The sequence below is a fragment of the Arachis stenosperma genome, chromosome 1 (genome assembly GCF_014773155.1).
Source record: "Arachis stenosperma cultivar V10309 chromosome 1, arast.V10309.gnm1.PFL2, whole genome shotgun sequence".
Taxonomy (NCBI): Eukaryota; Viridiplantae; Streptophyta; class Magnoliopsida; order Fabales; family Fabaceae; genus Arachis; species Arachis stenosperma.
Window position 1 is genome coordinate 31,261,510 of NC_080377.1, and position 23,434 is coordinate 31,284,943.

General features: G+C 38.9%; 2 protein-coding genes and 2 non-coding genes across 4 annotated transcripts; 2 read left to right on the forward strand and 2 right to left on the reverse strand.

Moving 5' to 3' along the window:
- Positions 1–1,190: 1,190 nt before the first annotated feature.
- On the reverse strand, positions 1,191–1,297 carry LOC130953319 (small nucleolar RNA R71). The gene has a single exon (XR_009075494.1). It is a non-coding gene; the product is annotated as a small nucleolar RNA R71 (small nucleolar RNA).
- Positions 1,298–2,114: 817 nt separating this feature from the next.
- Positions 2,115–3,026, forward strand: LOC130977002 (uncharacterized). The gene has a single exon (XM_057901992.1). The coding sequence runs from the start codon at positions 2,115–2,117 to the stop codon at positions 3,024–3,026; it is 912 nt and encodes a 303-aa protein (XP_057757975.1).
- A 6,046-nt stretch (positions 3,027–9,072) lies between these two features.
- LOC130955605 (small nucleolar RNA R71) lies at positions 9,073–9,180 on the reverse strand. Its single transcript, XR_009076815.1, has one exon. It is a non-coding gene; the product is annotated as a small nucleolar RNA R71 (small nucleolar RNA).
- Positions 9,181–19,990: 10,810 nt separating this feature from the next.
- Positions 19,991–21,568, forward strand: LOC130977011 (uncharacterized). The gene is made up of 2 exons (XM_057902006.1): positions 19,991–20,822; positions 21,537–21,568. Exons 1-2 carry the CDS (start codon positions 19,991–19,993, stop codon positions 21,566–21,568), a joined length of 864 nt encoding a protein of 287 aa, XP_057757989.1.
- Positions 21,569–23,434: the final 1,866 nt, after the last annotated feature.

Consider the following 23,434-nt stretch of genomic DNA (forward strand, 5'->3'; position numbering starts at 1 on the left):
CCAGACAGCAGCATGAACTTGGCGTTTAACGCCAAGTTACGTCGTCATTCTTCGAATAAAGTATGGACTATTATATATTGCTGGAAAGCCCTGGATGTCTACTTTCCAACGCCGTTGAGAGCGCGCCAATTGGAGTTCTGTAGCTCCAGAAAATCCATTTCGAGTGCAGGGAGGTCAGAATCCAACAGCATCAGCAGTCCTTTTGTCAGCCTTTTTCAGAGTTTTGCTCAAATCCCTCAATTTCAGTCAGAATTTACCTGAAATCACAGAAAAACACACAAACTCATAGTAAAGTCCAGAAATGTGAATTTAACATAAAAACTAATGAAAACATCCCTAAAAGTAGCTTAAACTTACTGAAAACTATGTAAAAACAATGCCAAAAAGCGTATAAATTATCCGCTCATCACAACACCAAACTTAAATTGTTGCTTGTCCCCAAGCAACTGAAAATCAAATAGGATAAAAAGAAGAGAATATACTATAAAGTCCAAAATATCAATGAATATTAATTTAATTACATGAGCGGGACTTGTAGCTTTTTGCTTCTGAACAGTTTTGGCATCTCACTTTTTCCTTTGAAGTTCAGAGTGATTGGCTTCTCTAGGAACTTAGAATTTCAGATAGTGTTATTGACTTTCCTAGTTAAGCATGTTGATTCTTGAACACAGCTACTTATGAGTCTTGGCTGTGGCCCTAAGCACTTTGTCTTCCAGTATTACCACCGGATAACAAACATGGAGAAGAGCTTGGAAAACAATCATGAAGGAGAAGCTCACAACCATGCTAGAGAAGGACCTGCAAACCATGCTAGGCAAGAAAGGAGAGTTCTAGGCTCCTACATCAATCCAAATCCAGGAAACTGTGGAAGTAGGATCCAAAAGCCCACCATACATGCCAACAACTTTAAATTAAAACCCTAGCTAATCACCCTTGTTCAGAATAATTGCTCATTTAGAGGAAGTACTCAAGAAGACCCCAATCAATATCTAACCACCTTCTTGAGAATTTGTGACACTGTGAAGTCTAATGGAGTCCACCCGGATGTCTATAGGCTGCTTTTGTTCCCTTTTTCACTCAGGGACAAAGCATCCAAGTGGCTTGAATCCTTCCTAAAGGAGAGCTTGACAAATTGGGAAGATGTGGTGAACAAGTTTTTGACAAGATTCTACCCTCCTCAAAGAATTAACAGGCTGAGAGCTGAGGTACAAACCTTCAGGCAACAAGATGGTGAGTCTTTCTATGAGGTATGGGAGAGGTTCAAGGACTTAACAAGAAGATGCCCACCAGATATGTTCAATGAATGGGTTCAACTTCACATTTTCTATGAAGGTATTTCTTATGAGTCAAAGAAGGCTATAGATCATTCATCAAGGGGCTCTCTAAACAGGAAAAAAACCATTGAAGAAGCCATAGATGTCATTGAAATAGTAGCTGAGAATGACTACTTCTATGCCTCTGAAAGAAGCAATACTCAAGAAGTAATGGAGCTGAACCACATGGATGCATTGCTAGCTCAAAATAAGATGATCACCAAGCAGCTAGAAGATCTTACCAAGAAGGTGGAGGAAAACTAAGTTGCAATAGTCATCACTTCATCACCAACTCAAGAAGGAGTGAATATAGAAGAAGAAGGTGACTGGGAACAAGCCAACTATGTTTGAAACTCACCTAGACAAATCCATGATCCATACTCCAAAACTTTCAACTCTGGATGGAGAAATCACCCCAACTTTGGGTGGGGAAATCAACAAGACCAAGGCCAAGACCAGAGATGCCACAACCACAACCCCAATAATAATGCAACTCACCAACATCCCTTACAAAGGTCCTTCAATAACCACCTAATCCCAACCCACCATCACTAACCGAGGATAGACTTTCAAAGATTTAAGACTCTACTTGAAGACATATGTAGAGAAATCCAAGACAATAAGGTGTTTAAGGAGGAAGTGCGAGCCAATATAAAAAACCAAGGGGAAAATATCAAGAAACTGGAGTCTCAAGTAGAGTATCTAGCTCAACAAATTCCCAAACCGACTGATAGTTTTCCAAGTGACACAGAGAAGAACCCAAAAGGAGAAACAAATAAAGTAAGGTGGGAAGAATGTAAGATGATCACCACAAGTGATGAGAGGAGTATGAAGGAAGTAGAACACCTCCAAGATAGTCCAAAGGAAAATCATGAAGAAAGAAACTCTGCACCTCAACTCACACTCAAGGAAGAGCTGAAGGAGAGGGAGATACTGAACCCATATGTACCCTTCCCTCACAGGCTTAAGGGTGGTGTAGCAGGGAGAATGTATTCAAGGTTCCTCGACATGTTTGCATCTCTTGATGTAAATATACCATTCATTAAGGCCCTCCAGCAAATGCCTTCCTATATCAAGTATATAAAGGAGCTACTAGCCAGAAAAACTTCATTGAAGGGTGGACAAACAATAAAGATAAACAGGGATTGCAGTGCTCTCATTCAAACAGAGCTACCCACAAAGAAGAAGGATCCAGGGAGTTTCCACATTCCCTGTGCTATAGGAGAGACAATGATTGATAAAGGGCTCTGTGACCTGGGAGCGAGCATCAACTTAATGCCTCTATCCCTCATGAAAAAGCTTCAAATCAATGAGCTAACACCCACAGATGTAATCATCAAACTGGCTGACAAAACCCAAAAGCAGGCATTAGGAGTGGTTGAGAATGTGTTAGTGAAGGTTGGGAACTACTTCCTCCCCACAGATTTTGTCATCCTGGAAATGGATGACACACCCATCATTCTGAGAAGGCCATTCTTAGCCACAGCCAGAGCACTTATAGATATGGAGCGAGGAGAGCTAGTATTGAGAATACATGATGAGCAGCTCACCTTCAATGTTTTCAAACTCTCACAAGAAGCAGATCATGATAACAAAGAGCTGAAGAAAGAGTCAAACAAGGGAGCTCAAGCACTTCCCCTAAGAACTCCTGTGGCTAATAACCAATGTGATCAGAAAGAACATCAACCAAGTGCAATCCAAAAGGAACCATGATGGTGTTTTTGCGGAAAAATGAATTTTCAACACACAAATCCAACCGGCAAGTATACCGGGTCGCATCAAGTAGTAATAACTCACAAGAGTGAGGTCGATCCCACAGGGATTGATGGATCAAGCAACTTTAGTGGGTGATTAGTTTAGTCAAGCTAACATTGAGTGAATTGTGTGAAGTGTAGCCAACAGAAAGTAAATGGCAGAAATCTTAAAGATGCAGAAAGTAAATTGGCAAATAACTTAAAGAGCAAGAAATGTAAATTGCAAGAATCTTAAATGACAAGAAATGTAAATTGCATTAAATGTAAAGGGGAGTGGGTGCTGGAAATTAAAGGAAGCAATAGATCAAGCAACTGAAAATTTAAATTGTAGGAAGAATAAAAGGATTTTGGGAGCTGGGATTCAAGAAATCAAACAAGAAATTGTAAATGGCAATCAAACAGAGAAGTAAAAGATGCAGTAACTTGCAACCGATCTCAAACAGAAAGCAGAATTGCTTGAAGAAGCAAACAGAAATTAAATTCAACTCAATTGGAAAAATCAAAATGAAGATCTCAGGAAATCAAAGAGACTAGAAAACAAGTCTAGCTCTCAATTCCTTCCTTGATCAAAGTAGAAAATAATCAGCAGAAGAGAAGTAAATCAAGCAGCAAGTGAAATGTAAATCCAATTCTCAATTATGCAGAAGAACAAAGCAGAGATGTTGCAGATGGAGAATGAAAACAGAATTCCTTCCAATCTCCACCCAAGATTCAAAACAGAAATGAAAACTCAAAGAGAGAGAGCTATCTACTACGACTACTCCCTAATGGAGCAAGCCTCCTAATGGAATGAAACTAATGCCTTTATATAGGCTTTTACAAAATGAAAAATGAAATTGAACACCACTAACGCTCCAAAATGTGGTAATGAACCACGTTAAGAGTCATGTTAACTTAGTTAACGTGAACTCTAACATGGAAGAGAGGAACAATGCCAACGTTAGTGACACTCACCTTTGTCACTAACGTTGGATCAAACTAGTATTGCCCACATTAGTGGTCACGTTAAGACCACTAACGTGAATGTTAACGTGGAGCTAAGATTGATGAGCCAACATTAGTGACACTCACCTTTGTCACTAACGTTGGAGATGGCATTCACTACCATGTTAGTGGCCACGTTAACTTAGTTAACATGAGCTCTAACGTGGAGAGTAAGGGCACTTGGAGCGTTAACGACAAAGGTGAGTGCCACTAATGCTCTCGAAGATGAGGCATACCCACGTTAAGAGCCATGTTAGTTACACTAACGTGAACTCTAACATAGGGACAAGGGGCACAAGGCAACGTTATTGGGAAAGGTGAGTCCCAAAAATGCTTGCGAAGGTTTATAAGGCAATGTTAGTGGTCACGTTAGTTCCACTAACGTTGGAGTTAACGTGGGTTATATGGGATTGGAACGTTAGTGAAAAAGGTGATTGCCACTAACGTTCTCGAACCCACAATGTCACTTAATGTTAACTTCACTAACACCCATGCCTAATTCATACTTTTCTGCAAGTTAAGCCCACTAAAGATTGTAACTGCTTCAACTCAAGATCTAAGGCCCACATCCAAGACTTGAAGAACTCACTAGAAGATCAAGAGAAGTAGTATATATAGGAGTAGTTTTGAACTATAGAGAAGCTTGGCACTTTGGAGAACTACCCTCTGTATATTTACTTTTCTGCACTTTTAGCTAAGGATGCATTCTTTTCTGCCATTTTCCATTTCTAGAGCTATGAACAACTAAACCCCTTTCATTGGGTTAGGGAGCTCTGTTGTAATTTGATGGATCAATTATAATTTTCATTCTCTTCTTCTTTCCTCTCTTTGGATTTAGTAGAAAGCTTTCGATCTTAATTCAAATGGTTAGTTGTCTTGGAAAAGAAACTCTCCATAATTGGATCTCCTCTGAGCCTTGGAAAAGGGATGAGGAGATCATGCTAGAAATGCTTTCTCATGTTGGACCAAATTGGGGTCTGGGCGGATCTCACTCTTTTGTGAGTTATTACTTGACGACAATTCAGTATACTTGCCGAAGGGAAATTTGTTGAGAGACAAGTTTTCATGCATCACCCCTGATGAGCGGATAATTTGTACGCTTTTTGGCATTGTTTTTAGTATGTTTTTAGTAGTTTTAGTTAAGTTCTTAGTATATTTTTATTAGTTTTTAGTTAAAATTCACTTTTCTGGACTTTACTATGAGTTTGTGTGTTTTTCTGTGATTTCAGGTATTTTCTGGCTGAAATTGAAGGTTCTGAGCAAAAATCTGATTCAGAGACTGAAAAGGACTGCAGATGCTGTTGGATTCTGACCTCCCTGCACTCGAAGTGGATTTTCTGGAGCTACAGAAGCCCAATTGGCGCGCTCTCAACGGCGTTGGAAAGTAGACATCCTGGGCTTTCCAGCAATATATGATAGTCCATACTTTTTCAAAGATTTGATGGCCCAAACCGGCATTCAAAGTCACCTACAGAATTTCCAGCGTTAAACGCCGGAACTGGCACCAAAATGGGAGTTAAACGCCCAAACTGGCACAAAAGCTGGCGTTTAACTCCAAGAAGAGTCTCTACACGAAAATGCGTCATTGCTCAGCCCAAGCACACACCAAGTGGGCCCGGAAGTGGATTTTTATGTCATTTACTCATCCTTGTACACCTTAGGCTACTAGTTTTCTATAAGTAGGACCTTTTACTATTGTATTAAAAAGAAGAATCGGGGTAGCTATCTTTGAGTTTCACGCTATCTTAGATCATTTGGGAGGCTGGCCATTCGGCCATGCCTAGACCTTGTTCTTATGTATTTTCAACGGTGGAGTTTCTACACACCATAGATTAAGGTGTGGAGCTCTGCTGTACCTCGAGTATTAATGCAATTACTATTGTTCTTCTATTCAATTCCGCTTGTTCTTTGTCTAAGATATCACTTGTTCTTCAACTTGATGAATGTGATGATCCGTGACACTCATCATCATTCTCACTTATGAACAAAGTGACTGACAACCACTCTTGTTCTACAAAGCAACAAGGCCCTAGTGTTTATCTCTTGGATTTCTGATTGCACGATGCATGGTTGATCGCCTGACAACCGAGTGCTCACCTGACAAACGAGCCAGCCATTCCGTGAGATCAGAGTCTTCGTGGTATAGGCAAGAACTGATGGCGGCATTCAAGAGAATCCGGAAGGTCTAACCTTGTCTGTGGTATTCTGAGTAGGATTCAATGATTGAATGACTGTGACGTGCTTCAAACTCCTGAGGGCGGGGCATTAGTGACAAACGCAAAAGAATCACTGGATTCTATTCCGGCCTGAACGAGAACCGACAGATGGATAGCCGTACCGTGACAGGGTGCGTTGAACATTTCCACTGAGAGGATGGGAGGTAGCCACTGACAACGGTGAAACCCTTGCATAAGCTTGCCATGGAAAGGAGTAAGAAGGATTGGATGAAGACAGTAGGAAAGCAGAGAGACGGAAGGGAAGGCATCTTCATTCGCTTATCTGAAGCTCTCACCAATGATATACATAAGTATCTCTATCTTTATCTTTATGTTTTATTCATCATCTATACCCATTTGAGTCTGCCTGACTAAGATTTACAAGGTGACCATAGCTTGCTTCATAGCAACAATCTCCGTGGGATCGACCCTTACTCACGTAAGGTATTACTTGGACGACCCAGTGCACTTGCTGGTTAGTTGTGCGAAGTTGTGTTTATGCCATGGTATTGAGCACCAAGTCTTTGGAGCCATTACCGGGGATTGTTCGTGTAAAAGTAGTGATCACAATTTCGTGCACCAAGTTTTTGGCGCCGTTGCCGGGGATTGTTTGTGTATGGACAACTGACGGTTCATCTTGTTGCTTAGATTAGGTGTTTATTTTTTTTCGAAATTCTTGAAGATGACTTCTAGAGTTTCATGATGATTTGTTGAAATCTGGCTGGCTGTGAAGCCATGTCTAATCTTATTGGAACGAGGTTTCAACTTATCATCACAGGAGCTTGTTGATTTCTATCAATCTTGCTTTTGGAGCAGTGATCTACTAAGGGCTTGGCTGGCCTTTGGCCATGTCTAGTGTTTTGGACCGAAGCTTTCTTTGAAAGCTTGGCTGGCTGTGAAGCCATGTCTAATTTCTGGACCGGAGTCTTAGACTAGCATTGCACTGATTCCTGGAATTCTCATTAAGAATTTTGATACCTTTTTCCACTTAATTTTCGAAAAATAAAAAAAAAATTACAAGAAACATAAAATATTTTTCTATTTCCTTCTTTTTCTTGTTTGAGTATAGAGTCTCATTTTAAGTTTGGTGTCAATTGCATGTTTTTGTTGCATTTTTCGAATCCATGCATGTGTCTTAAGTGATCTTCAAGATATTCTTGATGATTTCCTTGTTTTGATCTTTGAATTCTATTGACTTGAGTATCTTTGTGTCTCATATGCATTCTCATTAGTGTCAGTAGTATACAAACTGCTAAGTTTGGTGTCTTGCATGCATTGTTATTTGATTTTAGTTGCATTTTTTATTATTCCTTATTATTAAAAATCCAAAAATATTTTTAATTTGTGTCTTTTCAAAGTCAATAACATAGAGAATTAAAGATTCAGAACATACAGCAGAGGAATTACACAGAAAAATTGGGCGTTCAAAACGCCCAGTGAAGAAGGACAGACTGGCGTTTAAACGCCAGCCAGGGTACCTGGTTGGGCGTTTAACGCCCAAAAAGGGTGCATCTTGGGCGTTAAACGCCAGAATGTGCACCATTCTGGGCGTTTAACGCCAGGATGGCACAAGGGGGAGAATTTTGTTTTCAAATCAATTTTTTTCAAGTTTTCAAAGTTTTTCAAAATCAAATCTTTTTCAAATCATATCTTATCAATCAAATGTTTTCAAAATCAATTTCTTTTCTTTTTCAAAGATACTTACTAACAATTAATGATTTGATTGAACATCTCAAGTTTGTTACCTTTTCTGTTGAGAAAGGTTTAATGTTTGAATCATATCTTTTCTTGTTAGGCAAGTCATTAATTTTTTCACCATATCTTTTCAAATTGTTTTCAAATCATATCTTCTCAATCACATCTTTTTAAAACCATAACTTTTCAATCATATCTTTTTAATCACATCTTTTTCAAAATAAGTTTTTAATCAAATCTTTTTAACTTCTATTTTCAAAATCTTTTCAAAAAAAAAAATTTACTTGATTTCTTTCTCACTATTGATTTTCGAAAATCAAATTAAAGTTTTTCAAAATGTTTTCAAAATCTTTTTAATTAGTTTTCGAAAATCACTTCCCTCCTTCTCACATCCTTCTATTTATGGAGTATCACTCCTTCTTAATGCACAATTCGAATCTTATCTAATTAAAGTTCGAATTCTTCTTTGCCTTCTTCATTCTATTTTTCTTTTTCCTCTGACACCTCAAGGAATCTCTATACTGTGACATAGAGGATTCCATATTTTCTTGTTCTCTTCTCTTTCATATGAGCAGGAACAAAGACAAAGGCATTCTTGTTGAAGCTGACCCTGAACCCGAAAGGACCTTGAAGAGAAAGCTAAGAGAAGCCAAAGCCCAACTCTCTTTAGTGGACCTGACCGAATTCTTCAAAGAAGAAGAACACATGGCAGCCGAAAACAACAACAATGCCAACAATGCAAGGAAGGTGCTGGGTGACTTTACTGCACCTACTCCCGATTTCTATGGGAGAAGCATTTCTATCCCTGCCATTGGAGCAAACAACTTTGAGCTTAAGCCTCAATTAGTTTCTCTAATGCAACAGAATTGCAAGTTCCATGGACTTCCAATGGAAGACCCTCATCAGTTCTTAGCTGAATTCTTGCAAATCTGTGACACAGTCAAGACTAATGGGGTAGACCCTGAGGTCTATAGACTGATGCTATTCCCTTTTGCTGTAAGAGACAGAGCTAGAATATGGTTGGATTCTCAACATAAAGAAAGCCTGGACTCTTGGGAAAAGCTAGTCAATGCCTTCTTGGCAAAGTTCTTTCCACCTCAAAGATGGAGTAAGCTTAGAGTGGAAGTCCAAACCTTCAGACAGAAGGATGGAGAATCCCTCTATGAAGCTTGGGAAAGATACAAACAATTAATCAGAAAATGTCCTTCTGACATGCTTTCTGAATGGACCATCATAGGTATTTTCTATGATGGTCTCTCTGAACTATCTAAGATGTCCTTGGATAGCTCTGCTGGAGGATCTCTTCATCTGAAGAAGACGCCTACAGAGGCTCAAGAGCTAATTGAAATGGTTGCAAATAACCAATTCATGTACACTTCTGAAAGGAATCCTATGAACAATGGGACTAGTCAGAAGAAAGAAGTTCTTGAGATCGATGCTCTGAATGCCATTTTGGCTCAGAACAAGATATTGACTCAACAAGTCAATTTGATTTCTCAAAGTCTGTCTGGAATGCAAAATGCACCAAGCAGTACTAAGGATGCTTCATCTGAAGAAGAAGCTTATGATCCTGAGAACCCTTCAATGGAAGAGGTGAATTACCTAGGAGAACCCTATGGAAACACCTATAATTCTTCATGGAGAAATCACCCAAATTTCTCATGGAAGAATCAAGAGAGACCTCAACAAGGTTTCAACAACAATAATGGTGGAAGAAACAGGTTTAGCAATGGCAAGCCTTTTCCATCATCTTCTCAGCAACAGACAGAGAATTCTAAGCAGAACCCATCTGACTTAGCAACCATGGTCTCTGATCTAATCAAAACCACTCAAAGTTTCATGACTGAAACAAGATCCTCCATTAGGAATTTGGAGGCACAAGTGGGACAGCTGAGCAAGAAAGTTACTGAACTCCCTCCAAGTACTCTTCCAAGCAATACAGAAGAAAATCCAAAAGGAGAGTGCAAGGCCATTAACATGGCCGAATTTGGAGAGGAAAGAGAGGCAGTGAACGCCACTGAGGAAGACCTCAATGGGCGTGCACTGACCTTCAATGAGTTCCCCAATGAGGAACCATGGGAATCTGAGGCTCAAAATGAAACCATAGAGATTCCATTGGACTTACTTCTGCCTTTCATGAGCTCTGATGAGTATTCTTCCTCTGAAGAGGATGAGTATGTCACTGAAGAGCAAGTTGCTAAATACCTTGGAGCAATTATGAAGCTAAATGACAAGTTATTTAGAAATGAGACTTGGAAGGATGAACCTCCTTTGCTCACCAAAGAACTAGATGACTTGTCTAGGCAGAAATTACCTCAAAAGAGACAAGATCCTGGGAAATTTTCCATACCTTGTACCATAGGCACCATGACCTTCAAGAAGGCTCTGTGTGACTTAGGGTCAAGTGTAAACCTCATGTCTCTCTCAGTGATGGAGAAGCTAGGGATCTTTGAGGTACAAGCTGCAAGAATCTCACTAGAGATGGCAGACAATTCAAGAAAACAAGCTTATGGACTTGTAGAGAATGTTTTGGTTAAGATTGAAGACCATTGCATCCCTACTGATTTCATAGTCCTAGAGACTGGGAAGTGCATGGATGAATCTATCATCCTTGGCAGACCCTTCCTAGCCACAGCAAAGGCTGTGATTGATGTTGATGGAGGTGAATTGATCATTCAAGTGAATGAAGAAACCTTTGTGTTTAAGGCTCAAGGATATCCCTCTGTCACCATGGAGAGGAAGCATGAAGAGCTTCTCTCAAATCAGAGACAAACAGAGCCCCCACAGTCAAACTCTAAGTTTGGTGTTGGGAGGCCACAACCAAACTCTAAGTTTGGTGTTGAACCCCCACATTCAAACTCTAAGTTTGGTGTTGGGAGGTTCCAACATTGCTCTGAGTATCTATGAGGCTCCATGAGAGCCCTCTGTCAAGCTACTGACATTAAAGAAGCGCTTGTTGGGAGGCAACCCAATGATATATTTTATCTATTTTCTTTTGTTATTTTACTTTATTTTGTAGGTTGATGATCATGAGAAGTCACAAAATCAAATGAAAAAGCAAAAACAGAATGAAAAACAGGAAGAAAAACAGCACACCCTGGAGGAAGAACTTACTGGCGTTTAAACGCCAGTAAGGCTAGCAGGTGGGCGTTTAACGCCCAGTCTGGCACCATTCTGGGCGTTTAACGCCAGAAAAGGGCACCAGACTGGCGTTAAACGCCAGAAAAGGGCAAGAACCTAGCGTTAAACGCCAGGAATGGGCACCAGCCCGGCGTTTAACGCCAGAAATGGCTCAAAACGTGATTTTGAGTGCCATTTGGTGCAGGGATGACTTTTCCTTGACACCACAGGATCTGTGGACCCCACAGGATCCCCACCAACCCCACCACTCTCTCTCTTCTTCACCCATTCACCAATCACCTCAATATCTCTTCCCCAAACACCCTTCACCTATCAAATCCCATCTTTCTCTTCACCACTCACATCCATCCTTCATAAAACCCCACCTACCTCACCATTCAAATTCAAACCACTTTCCCACCCAAACCCACCCATAAATGGCCGAACCATCACCCCTTCTCTCCTATATATACCCTTCTTCACCCCTTCATTTTCACACAACCTAAACACCACTTCTCCCCCTCTTTGGCCGAATACACCACCATTCCCTTCTTCCTCATTTCTTCTTTTTCTACTCTCTTCTTTCTTCTTTTGCTCGAGGACGAGCAAACATTTTAAGTTTGGTGTGGTAAAAGCGTTGCTTTTTTGTTTTTCCATAACCATTTATGGCATCCAAGGCCGGAGAAACCTCTAGAAAGAGGAAAGGGAAGGCAAAAGCTTCCACCTCCGAGTCATGGGAGATGGATAGATTCATCTCAAGGGTGCATCAAGACCACTTCTATGAAGTTGTGGCCTTGAAGAAGGTGATCCCCGAGGTCCCCTTTTCACTCAAAAAGGGTGAATATCCGGAGATCCGCCATGAGATCCGAAGAAGAGGTTGGGAAGTGCTTACCAACCTCATTCAACAAGTCGGAATCTTGATGGTTCAAGAGTTCTATGCCAATGCATGGATCACCAAGAACCATGATCAAAGTGTGAACCCGGATCCAAAGAATTATCTTACTATGGTTCGGAGGAAATACTTGGATTTTAGTCCGGAAAGTGTGAGGGTAGCATTCAACTTGCCTATGATGCAAGGAGATGAACATCCTTACACAAGAAGGGTCAACTTTGATCAAAGGTTGGACCAAGTCCTCACAGTCATATGTGAAGAGGGCGCACAATGGAAGAGAGATTCAAGAGGCAAGCCGGTTCAATTGAGAAGGCATGACCTCAAACCCATGGCTAGAGGATGGTTGGTGTTTATCCAACGCTCAATCATCCCCACTAGCAACCGGTCCGAAGTTACTCTAGACCGAGCCATCATGATCCATAGCATCATGATTGAAGAAGAAGTGGAAGTTCATGAGGTTATAGCCCAAGAACTCTATAAGGTGGCGGACAAGTCCTCTACCTTAGCAAGGTTTGCCTTTCCTCACCTCATTTGTCACCTCTGTTATTCAGTGGGAGTTGACATAGAGGGAGACATCCCCATTGATGAGGACAAGCCCATTACCAAGAAAAGGATGGAGCAAACAAGAGACCCCTCTCATCATGAGATCCCTGAGATGCCTCAAGGGATGCACTTTCCTCCACAAGACTATTGGGGGCAACTAAACACCTCCCTAGGAGAATTGAGTTCCAACATGGGACAACTAAGGGTGGAGCACCAAGAACACTCCATTCTCCTCCATGAAATTAGAGAAGATCAAAGAATCATGAGAGAGGAGCAACAAAGACAAGGAAGAGACATTGAGGAGCTCAAGCACTCCATAGGATCTTCAAGAGGAAGAAAGAGCCGCCATCACTAAGGTGGACTCATTCCTTGATTTTCTTGTTCTTTATTCTTCTGTTTTTCAAATTTTAGTGCTTATGTTTGTCCATGTTTGTGTCTTGTGATCATTAGTGTCTTAGTGTCTATGCCTTAAAGTTATGAATGTCCTATGAATCCATCACCTTTCTTAAATAAACATTGTTCTTAATTGAAAAAGAGAAGAATTGCATGAATTTTGAATTTTATAACAGTTTAATTATTTTGATGTGGTGGCAATATTTTTGTTCTCTGAATGTATGCATGAACAGTGCATATGTCTTTTGAATTTGTGGTTCATGAATGTTGGCTCTTGAAAGAATGATGAAAAAGGAGACATGTTACTGAGGATCTGAAAAATCATAAAAATGATTCTTGAAGCAAGAAAAAGCAGTGAATACAAAAAAAAGGGAGGAAGCAAGCGAGAAAAAAAAAACCGAAAAAGAAAAAGAAAAAGAAAGAAAAAGAAAGAAAAAGAAAGAAATAAAGTTGTGATCCAAGGCAATAAGAGTGTGCTTAAGAACCCTGGACACCTCTAGTTGGGGACTTTAGCAAAGCTGAGTCACAATCTGAAAAGGTTCACCCAATCATGTGTCTGTGGCATGTATGTATCCGGTGGTAATACTGGAAGACAGAGTGCTTTGGGCCACAGCCAAGACTCAATAAGTAGCTGTGTTCAAGAATCATCATACTTAACTAGGAGAATCAATAACACTATCTGGATTCTGAGTTCCTAAAGAAGCCAATCATTCTGAATTTCAAAGGATAGAGTGAGATGCCAAAACTATTCAGAGGCAAAAAGCTAAAAGCCCCGCTCATCTAATTAATACTGATCTTCATAGATGTTTTTGGAGTTCATTGCATATTCTCTTCTTTTTATCTTATTTGATCTTCAGTTGCTTGGGGACAAGCAACAATTTAAGTTTGGTGTTGTGATGAGCGGATAATTTGTACGCTTTTTGGCATTGTTTTTAGTATGTTTTTAGTAGTTTTAGTTAAGTTCTTAGAATATTTTTATTAGTTTTTAGTTAAAATTCACTTTTCTGGACTTTACTATGAGTTTGTGTGTTTTTCTGTGATTTCAGGTATTTTCTGGCTGAAATTGAAGGTTCTGAGCAAAAATCTGATTCAGAGACTGAAAAGGACTGCAGATGCTGTTGGATTCTGACCTCCCTGCACTCGAAGTGGATTTTCTGGAGCTACAGAAGCCCAATTGGCGCGCTCTCAACGGCGTTGGAAAGTAGACATCCTGGGCTTTCCAGCAATATATGATAGTCCATACTTTTTCAAAGATTTGATGGCCCAAACCGGCGTTCAAAGTCACCTACAGAATTTCCAGCGTTAAACGCCGGAACTGGCACCAAAATGGGAGTTAAACGCCCAAACTGGCACAAAAGCTGGCGTTTAACTCCAAGAAGAGTCTCTACACGAAAATGCGTCATTGCTCAGCCCAAGCACACACCAAGTGGGTCCGGAAGTGGATTTTTATGTCATTTACTCATCCTTGTACACCTTAGGCTACTAGTTTTCTATAAGTAGGACCTTTTACTATTGTATTAAAAAGAAGAATCGGGGTAGCTATCTTTGAGTTTCACGCTATCTTAGATCATTTGGGAGGCTGGCCATTCGGCCATGCCTAGACCTTGTTCTTATGTATTTTCAACGGTGGAGTTTCTACACACCATAGATTAAGGTGTGGAGCTCTGCTGTACCTCGAGTATTAATGCAATTACTATTGTTCTTCTATTCAATTCTGCTTGTTCTTTGTCTAAGATATCACTTGTTCTTCAACTTGATGAATGTGATGATCCGTGACACTCATCATCATTCTCACTTATGAACAAAGTGACTGACAACCACTCTTGTTCTACAAAGCAACAAGGCCCTAGTGTTTATCTCTTGGATTTCTGATTGCACGATGCATGGTTGATCGCCTGACAACCGAGTGCTCGCCTGACAAACGAGCCAGCCATTCCGTGAGATCAGAGTCTTCGTGGTATAGGCAAGAACTGATGGCGGCATTCAAGAGAATCCGGAAGGTCTAACCTTGTCTGTGGTATTCTGAGTAGGATTCAATGATTGAATGACTGTGACGTGCTTCAAACTCCTGAGGGCGGGGCGTTAGTGACAGACGCAAAAGAATCTCTGGATTCTATTCCGGCCTGAACGAGAACCGACAGATGGATAGCCGTACCGTGACAGGGTGCGTTGAACATTTCCACTGAGAGGATGGGAGGTAGCCACTGACAACAGTGAAACCCTTGCATAAGCTTGCCATGGAAAGGAGTAAGAAGGATTGGATGAAGACAGTAGGAAAGCAGAGAGACGGAAGGGAAGGCATCTTCATTCGCTTATCTGAAGCTCTCACCAATGATATACATAAGTATCTCTATCTTTATCTTTATGTTTTATTCATCATCTATACCCATTTGAGTCTGCCTGACTAAGATTTACAAGGTGACCATAGCTTGCTTCATAGCAACAATCTCCGTGGGATCGACCCTTACTCACGTAAGGTATTACTTGGACGACCCAGTGCACTTGCTGGTTAGTTGTGCGAAGTTGTGTTTATGCCATGGTATTGAGCACCAAGTCTTTGGAGCCATTACCGGGGATTGTTCGTGTAAAAGTAGTGATCACAATTTCGTGCACCAACCCCCTAACACCAATTTCTTTCTTCTTTAGAATAGGATAGATTGCATATTAGTAGGTTAATTGCATGCATGTTCTACCTGATTGAAAAGACAATAAGTTTCTTTTAAGACCATATTTTTTTTAAAATTTCACTAATTTAAATCAAAACATTTATGTTAAATTTGTTTGAAGTTGAAATTGGAACAGAATTTTTGAGCTAAAAAGAACACACAACACGTGAGACTTTGAGCCTAAATACATGGTTACACTATTTAACCATAAACATTTTTTTCTTGTGTGTTCACTTCTCTATGATTGTAATCTGAATTTTGTTTTATCCTATATGTCCAAAATTAATGTGTTATGTGCATGCATATGATTGAGGCCATTATTTGTTTAACTCACATATCCCAAATAAGCCAACCCTTTTTAATTACCTTTGTTAACCACTTTGAGCTATTTTTAATCCCATTCGTTCTATATTATACCACATTACTAGCCTTAAGCAGAAAATAATTGAAAATTCCAATTGAATCTTTGGTTAGCTTAAGATAGAATTTGTGTGTTAACTGAGTATGGGAAAATTGTGGGAATAAAGGGTGATAGAAAATATGTCATAATATAACAAAGGGAATTTGGGTACCTATTCATGTGAAACCATAAAAGGAATTACAAATCTATGTGCATTGATAAGCTATACCGAAAAAATTCTTTATTTTAGTAAATAAGGGGACAAAATCACCCCAATAATAAGTCAGAGTTTAAATAATCAATGCACATGTGATAAAATTAAAATAAAGGTTGAGACATGAATATGGAATGTAAAAAGGAGATTTTGGGTAGCTAAGATGAATGTTGAAATTATATAGAGTATATGTATGTTAGGTAGGAGCTTAGGTTAATTAAAGATTCAATACACAAGCTCACTAAGCCATATGTGTATCCCCACCTTTACCTTAGCCCCATTACAACCATGAAAAGACCTCATGATGTTTGCATTGGCATTTTAAAATTGTTGATTGATTATGTGAAAAACAAAATTTTTGAAAGCATGATTAGAGAAGGATAGAGTGATTACCCCATATACTAGAGATGATTAGAGTGCACATGCACCAACAGTAAGGGTTCAATGCTCAGTCCTGTATTCCCTGCTTTCACAAGCTATCTTCTTACAAATTTATCTGCTTTTACAATATGATTTGAATTAGTGAAATCTACCCCATGTTTTGTCTTAGAGAACTTATCTACTTTTAATCATGTAGACAAACTCATATAGTTGCATTCATATGTATATAGGTTGCATTGCATTGCATGAGTCTCACATATTCCTACTCATTCATATTCATCTCCTTCAACTTAGCATGAGGACATGCTAATGTTTAAGTGTGGGAAGGTTGATAAACCACTATTTTGTGATTCATATTGTGTTTAATTGTGTGGTTTTATCAAGTCTTTGCTCACTTATTCATATGATTTGCATGTATTTATAATTCCTTCCTAAAAATATCCTATGATTAAAAACTTGCTTCCTAAGATCTTTTATTTATATATTTTTATCTTCCTTTGTACCATTCGATGCCGTGATCTGTGTATTAAGTGTTTCAGACTTCATAGGGCAGGAATGGCGTAAGGAATGAAGAGGAAGCGTGCAAAAATGGAAGGAACACAAAGAATTGAGGAGATGACCAGCAAGAAGTCACGCGGTCGCATGGCTGACGCGACCGCGCTAAACAGAAGAAATCACAGTGATGCGCTCGCGTGCCTGACGCAACTGCGCGGATTGGAAGCTGCACAAACGACACGAATGCATGAACGACGCGCACGCGTGGTACGAGAAACGCTGAGTAACGCGAACATGTGGACGACGTGGCCGCGTGACGTGCGCGATCTGCAGAATTTCAGAAGTCACTGGCAGAGTTTCTGGGCTGTATTTCAACCCAGTCTTCGGCCCAGAAACACATATTAGAGCCAGGAAACATGCAGCGACAAAGGAACAACATTCATTCCGCATAATTTTTAGTTTTGGGATCTAAATTTACTCCTCCCCTAGGTTTCTCACTTGAACATTCATAATTAGAATTTTGAAGATTTTGGCTTTAGCTTTTGAGAAGAGTCTACCTCCGGTACTAGTCATTATAGTTTGTTATTTACTTTTCATTTATTCTTCCATATTCTTAATTCTTCCAGAGTTGACATTGGATTATTTTCACAAGTTATTAATACAGAACTATTTTTATTTTTAATTAATCCCTTTTATTATTATTTATTATGTCTTCTTTTATTTTTCCCATTGATTCTATGAAGTCTACAATTATGATGAGTGAGTAGTTCCATAACTTGATTGGGATTTGATTGAAAGGAAACCTTGAGTTGGATTACTCAAGAGAAAATTGTAATTGGGTTTATTGTTGGATCACCTTCTAGTCATTGACACTAGTCCTTCCCAAGGGAGAGGATTAGAACTTGTGACTAGAAATAGCTTTCCAACTTGCTTGACTTTCATTTACCTAGTAAGGGATAACTAAGCAGAGCAACCTTCAATTATCAATTAATCTTGAGAGTACTTCAACAAGAATAGGGCTTCCAACTAATCTACTCCCAGTCAAGGCTTTTATTTAAATTATCTAAATTTTCTGATTTAATTTCATGTTTATCAACTCAACCATTTTTGAAAACACCTGATTAATAAAATAGCACATCTTTCTGCAACTCGTTGGGAGACGACCTAGGATTCATACTCCCAGTATTTTAATTTCAATATTGTGACAACCCTTCTAAATTGATAAGCGAATTTTTGACTGGTTAAGGACTGTACTTGCAACGTATCTCTTATAATAATTTTTTAACTCGCCAATTTTCACCACATCAGCCGGCGTAGAGCTGAGGCAGTCTTCTACCTACGTTGAGATGTGAGTGCTGTGGTAGTCTCCCGCTCACATAACCTTTCTGCTGTCATAGTGAACTCAGACACTATAACCCGAAAGAGTGTGCCGGGCACTATAACTCGCGGGGCACAAGACAAATCAAGAGTGAGCAGGGAACTATATCCCTGGTCGTGGCAGAAAGGCAATGTCACCGGAGATGTGTCGGGTTGGCAGTTTGAACCGACAAGTGATATCACAAGCCAATAATATAGACATTCATCATATGCATCTATGTGACATTGTTTGGGTGTGCATATTATAATTGGTTTGCCTATGTAAATAATTATGTTTACTGCTAATTGCTATATTTGATGTAACTATTTTGTTTGGGTTTGAACCTCTCTATTTGTGTTTGTAACTGAAATTGGTTGGACCGTGGTGAATTGGATGTTGTTTGAGTTGTTTGGACCTGAGGCCGTATTTGATTATGTGATGGGCCGAAGGCCGTATTTGGTTTAAGTTTTTGGTATAGTAAAGTATGAAAAATCAAGTTGGTTTAGTATAGACTTAATGAACTTATGCTTGGAAAAGTTTGGACATACATACTGTCTAGAAAATTTTTAATATTTGGTACAAATGGTTTTGGGTTTCAAAGAATAAATGGATTTCTCTTTTAAAAAGGATTTCAGATTTTTGAATATAAACCTTTGGTTTTGAAACGATACATAAGGCGAACAACAGTCACTGTACTCTAAAAACAATTTTATTTTACGTATCTTATTATAGCAATTCTGTAACTCTATAGTGAGAACCAGCGAGGACAATGTTCTCACTCCCCTACAGGTTTTCCTTTTCAGAATACGAATGAAGAGGTTTCGAAGAGTTTATTTTTGTTTATGTTTATATGATGTATTGTATTGTTTTAGATATTATGTTTTTCCTTGCATTTATCTTTATACATTTTGTAAGAGGGATAGGCTTTGAATTATGTAATGCTAGTATAACAATATATATATATATATATATATATATATATATATATATATATATACACATATTTTGTTAAGTGTCATATATGTTTTGTGAGTATGTATTTATGTTTTCAACTAAAAGTCTTTTGAAAGGTTATATGGTTTAAGTTTTAGCCAGACTCTTATCTTAGTATTAAATGTATTTAGAGTCTTCGTAATATCCGAGCTATCAGAGTGACGCAGCTAGAAGCGTGACATTCTAATAGTGAAGGTGTTACAAATGTAGATGCTGCAAGGCTTGGCAAAAGAATCATTCTTCCCAATACTTTTACCGGTGGACCTAGGTACATGATGAATAATTGCAAAGATGCATTTGTAATTTGCATATATACAGGATATCTTAGCCATTTTATCACTATGACCTGTAACCCTGAATGGGATGAGATAAAAAGAGAAGTGACTCCTATTTGATTGATGACCTAAAAGAAGGAAAAATCTTTGACAAAATTTTGGGATGTAAGTCTGTGTTTGTGCAACACCTTATTAAAATCTTATATTGTAATGTTTTACTCATGTTTCTTTTTTATTTTCAGATGTTTACACTAGAGTTTCAAAAAAAAGGGCTTCTACATGCACATATCCTTTTATTCATGAATAACAAGTTCAAGACACAAACACCATATGACATAGACAAATATATAATAGTTGAGATTCTTGATGAAAATGAAAGGCCAAATCTAAATGAAACTGTTCAAAATTACATGGTACATGGTCCATGTAGTCTGTACAACAGGAATTTACCTTGCATGAAGAATGGATCTTGTTCAAAGTTTTATACCAAAGAGTTTAGGCAGCGAACACTTATTGATGAAGCCGAGTTTCCCAAAAATAGGCCTAGTGATAACGGTCGAACTGTGAAGAAAAAGGAATGTATACTAGACAATAAGTTCATTGTTCCGTATAATCTAGAATTGTTGCTCAAGTTTGAGTGGCATATAAATGTGGAATATACATGCCAAACAAGTTCTATTAAGTATCTGTTTAGGTATGTACACAAGGACAATGATTGCGTAACAGCTACCTTATACAACACTGATGATTCATCAGAAGCCACACAAGTTGTTGATGAAATTAGGAATTACTACAATTGTAGGTACATTTCGGCATGTGAGGCAGTCTGGCATTTATTTGGATATGAAATCCAAGAGAAAGAACCAGTTGTGATTAGACTTCCATTCCATTTGGAGGATGAGCAACTTGTGGTTTATAGTGAAACTTCTAATGTGAATGATATCATCGAAAGTGCAGTATCTCATAAGTCAATGTTTTTGGAGTGGATGGCGGCGAGCATGTCATATTCCTATGCTCGAAGTTTGACTTATGCTGAGTTTCCAACCAAGTTTATTTGGAAGGACGATGCTTCAAAGTGGTTTCCTCGAAATCAAGGTTTTGCAATTGGAAGGTTGACTCATGTACCTACAGGTAATAACGAGTTTATATTCAATTTTGATCTTATTTATTTGATGATTTAAATTTAAAATCTTAACAGCATGTACCCCACGTCTATTTTATTTGATTTATCTACACTAGAAAATAAATGTTCTAATAACTTTCAACAGTTATAATCTAATACTCTGTAGATTATACAATTTTAGAATTGTGCTCTATTTTTTAGAAAAATAATTTTACGCGCATGTGTAGCTACATAATAATTGAAATCATGTAGCCTAATCCATTTAGCAACTTAGAAGTGGGATTTTAACCAAGTTTTTTTTTGCAGCAAATACGAAAGAGTATTACCAACGACTTCTCTTGAATACTCAAAGAGGATGTATGAATTTTCGAGATATAAGAACAGTAGGAGAAACAATTATGCTACTTATAGAGATGCATGCTTCGCTCTTGAACTCTTGCAAGATTACAGAAAATTTATGGATGCAATTAAGGAAGCAAGCTTGTGGGCCTTAAGATCATATGTTAGGAGGTTGTTTGTCATTCTATTAACATCCAACAATATCTCAAGACCAGAATATGTCTGGGATAGATATTGGCATGAACTCTCATATGATATTTTATATCGACAAAGAACCATGATGAACATAAGGGGTGAATTTTTATTAATTACAATTATTAATGTCTTTCATTATTGATCATTTTTAGTTTGATTAAATTTTTACAGTATCGTATAATATGCAGAGTTAACCATGTCAGACGATGAGCTTAAGTAGTTGTGCTTAATAGATATAGACAATATCTTACATTCCTATGGTAAAACCTTGAAAGACTATCCTCCTATGCCTTTAGTTGTTAACCGAAAGGGTTATCAAGGAAGAGCTAAACTTTAACAGGGATGAGTTAAAGAAAAATGCCTCAGACATGTTAGCCATCGCAACACCTAGCAGAAACATGCATTCGATAAAATTGTTACAGCTGTGTATTGTGATGAACGGGATTTTTTCTTTGTGTATGGTCATGGAAGTACTGGAAAAACATTTCTCTGGAGCCTTATGTCCGCTAAGATTAGCTCAAGGGGTGATATTGTGTTAAACGTTGCTTCAAGTGGTATTACATCTTTACTTCTTTCTAATAGAAGAATGGCACACTCAAGGATCCTAATACTGCTGAATATAACTGAGAATTCTGTATGTAGCATCAAACCTGGTTTCCTTCAAGCAATGTGTAAGACCTAAGACTTTTGAAAAGTCCTATTTTGAACTAATCTCAAACCATATATTTATTTACAGTTTTAATTTCATAAATTATCTTATTGAAGGTAATTAAAGGTAGTTTTGATTAATTGGATTTGAAATAAATTAAGGTTTTCATCCAAACTCTATAATTATAGACTAATTTTCTATTTACAACTTAAAGTTCTAGAAATCCAAAAATAATGAGTTTGGGCTATTTAACTTAAGATTTTATCTAATTTTACAATTATTGAGTTATTTTATATATTTAAATTGTAAAGTTATTAGTTGTGAAATAATAAAGATTTTATATGATTTGGATTAAATAAGTAATATTTTAAATATTAATACTGCTATTTTGGAAAATGAAGAAATTAAGTATATTATTTCTAATTATTTGATTTGGACATTTTATAGAAAATAATTTGTGAGATTGATGAGCAAATAGTATTTTTATACATTATTATTATTGGGTTAAAATTTATTTCTAATTACTATATTGTCCCTATTTTTATTTGAAATTACAAAACTACCTCTAACTTGACCCTAACCCTAATTTTCAAATAGTAAAAACCCTAATTCCCAACCCAGTCGCCGCACTCAACCTGCTTCCCTTCCTCCTTTCATTCACACATGAATGGCAATCAGACAGAGAGGAGGAGAGGGGTCCGAGAGAGCAGAGGAGAAGGTAGAGGGGCTACCGCCTCCCCACTGCCGCCGTCGCATGCACCGTTGCTCCGTGGAGCCGCACCTTGCTGCCGGACCGCCTTTGATCTACCACACGCGTTGTCACCGTAGAGAGATGGAGCAACACGATCGAAGAAAGGAGGAGGAAGGAGACCTGTGCGCCGTCGGAGCCCGCTTCGTCACCACCGTTAAGGTCCTCATCATCGCCGTTATTGGAGGTATGTGAACAGAGGAGAGACACGCGAGGAAGGAGGAGCCTTCGCCATCGCCGTTCTGTCTCAACCCGGCGTCGCCGTCGTGTCCTGGTGCCATTAATGGAGGACACCGTCGCTAATGAGCCCAGCCGCCTCTGATCTGGTCCGAGAGAGAGAACTCGTGAGGGAGCCACCGCGGGAAGGAAGTTGCCGCTGCGTTCTGCTACTTGCGCTGCCACCGTCCATCCTCCCCCTACCAGATGCCATCGCCGTTCGCGAAGAAGAGAGAGAGCTCGCGTTGCCTCCAGATCAGCCGTCAAATCCGCCATTACCCGTGCTTCTGCTGCTGGAGAACGTCGCTGCCGCCACTGAAACTCACTGCCGGTAATGGTTTTAAGTTTGGTTTACGTTCTTTTGAGTTTCTTGGAACCTTATTATCACTGCACATTGTTACAGCCGCCGTCGCCGAAGTTCTGGTCGCCGCTATCGCTCGAGGTGATTGCCAGGGCTACCGGCAAACCAGTTC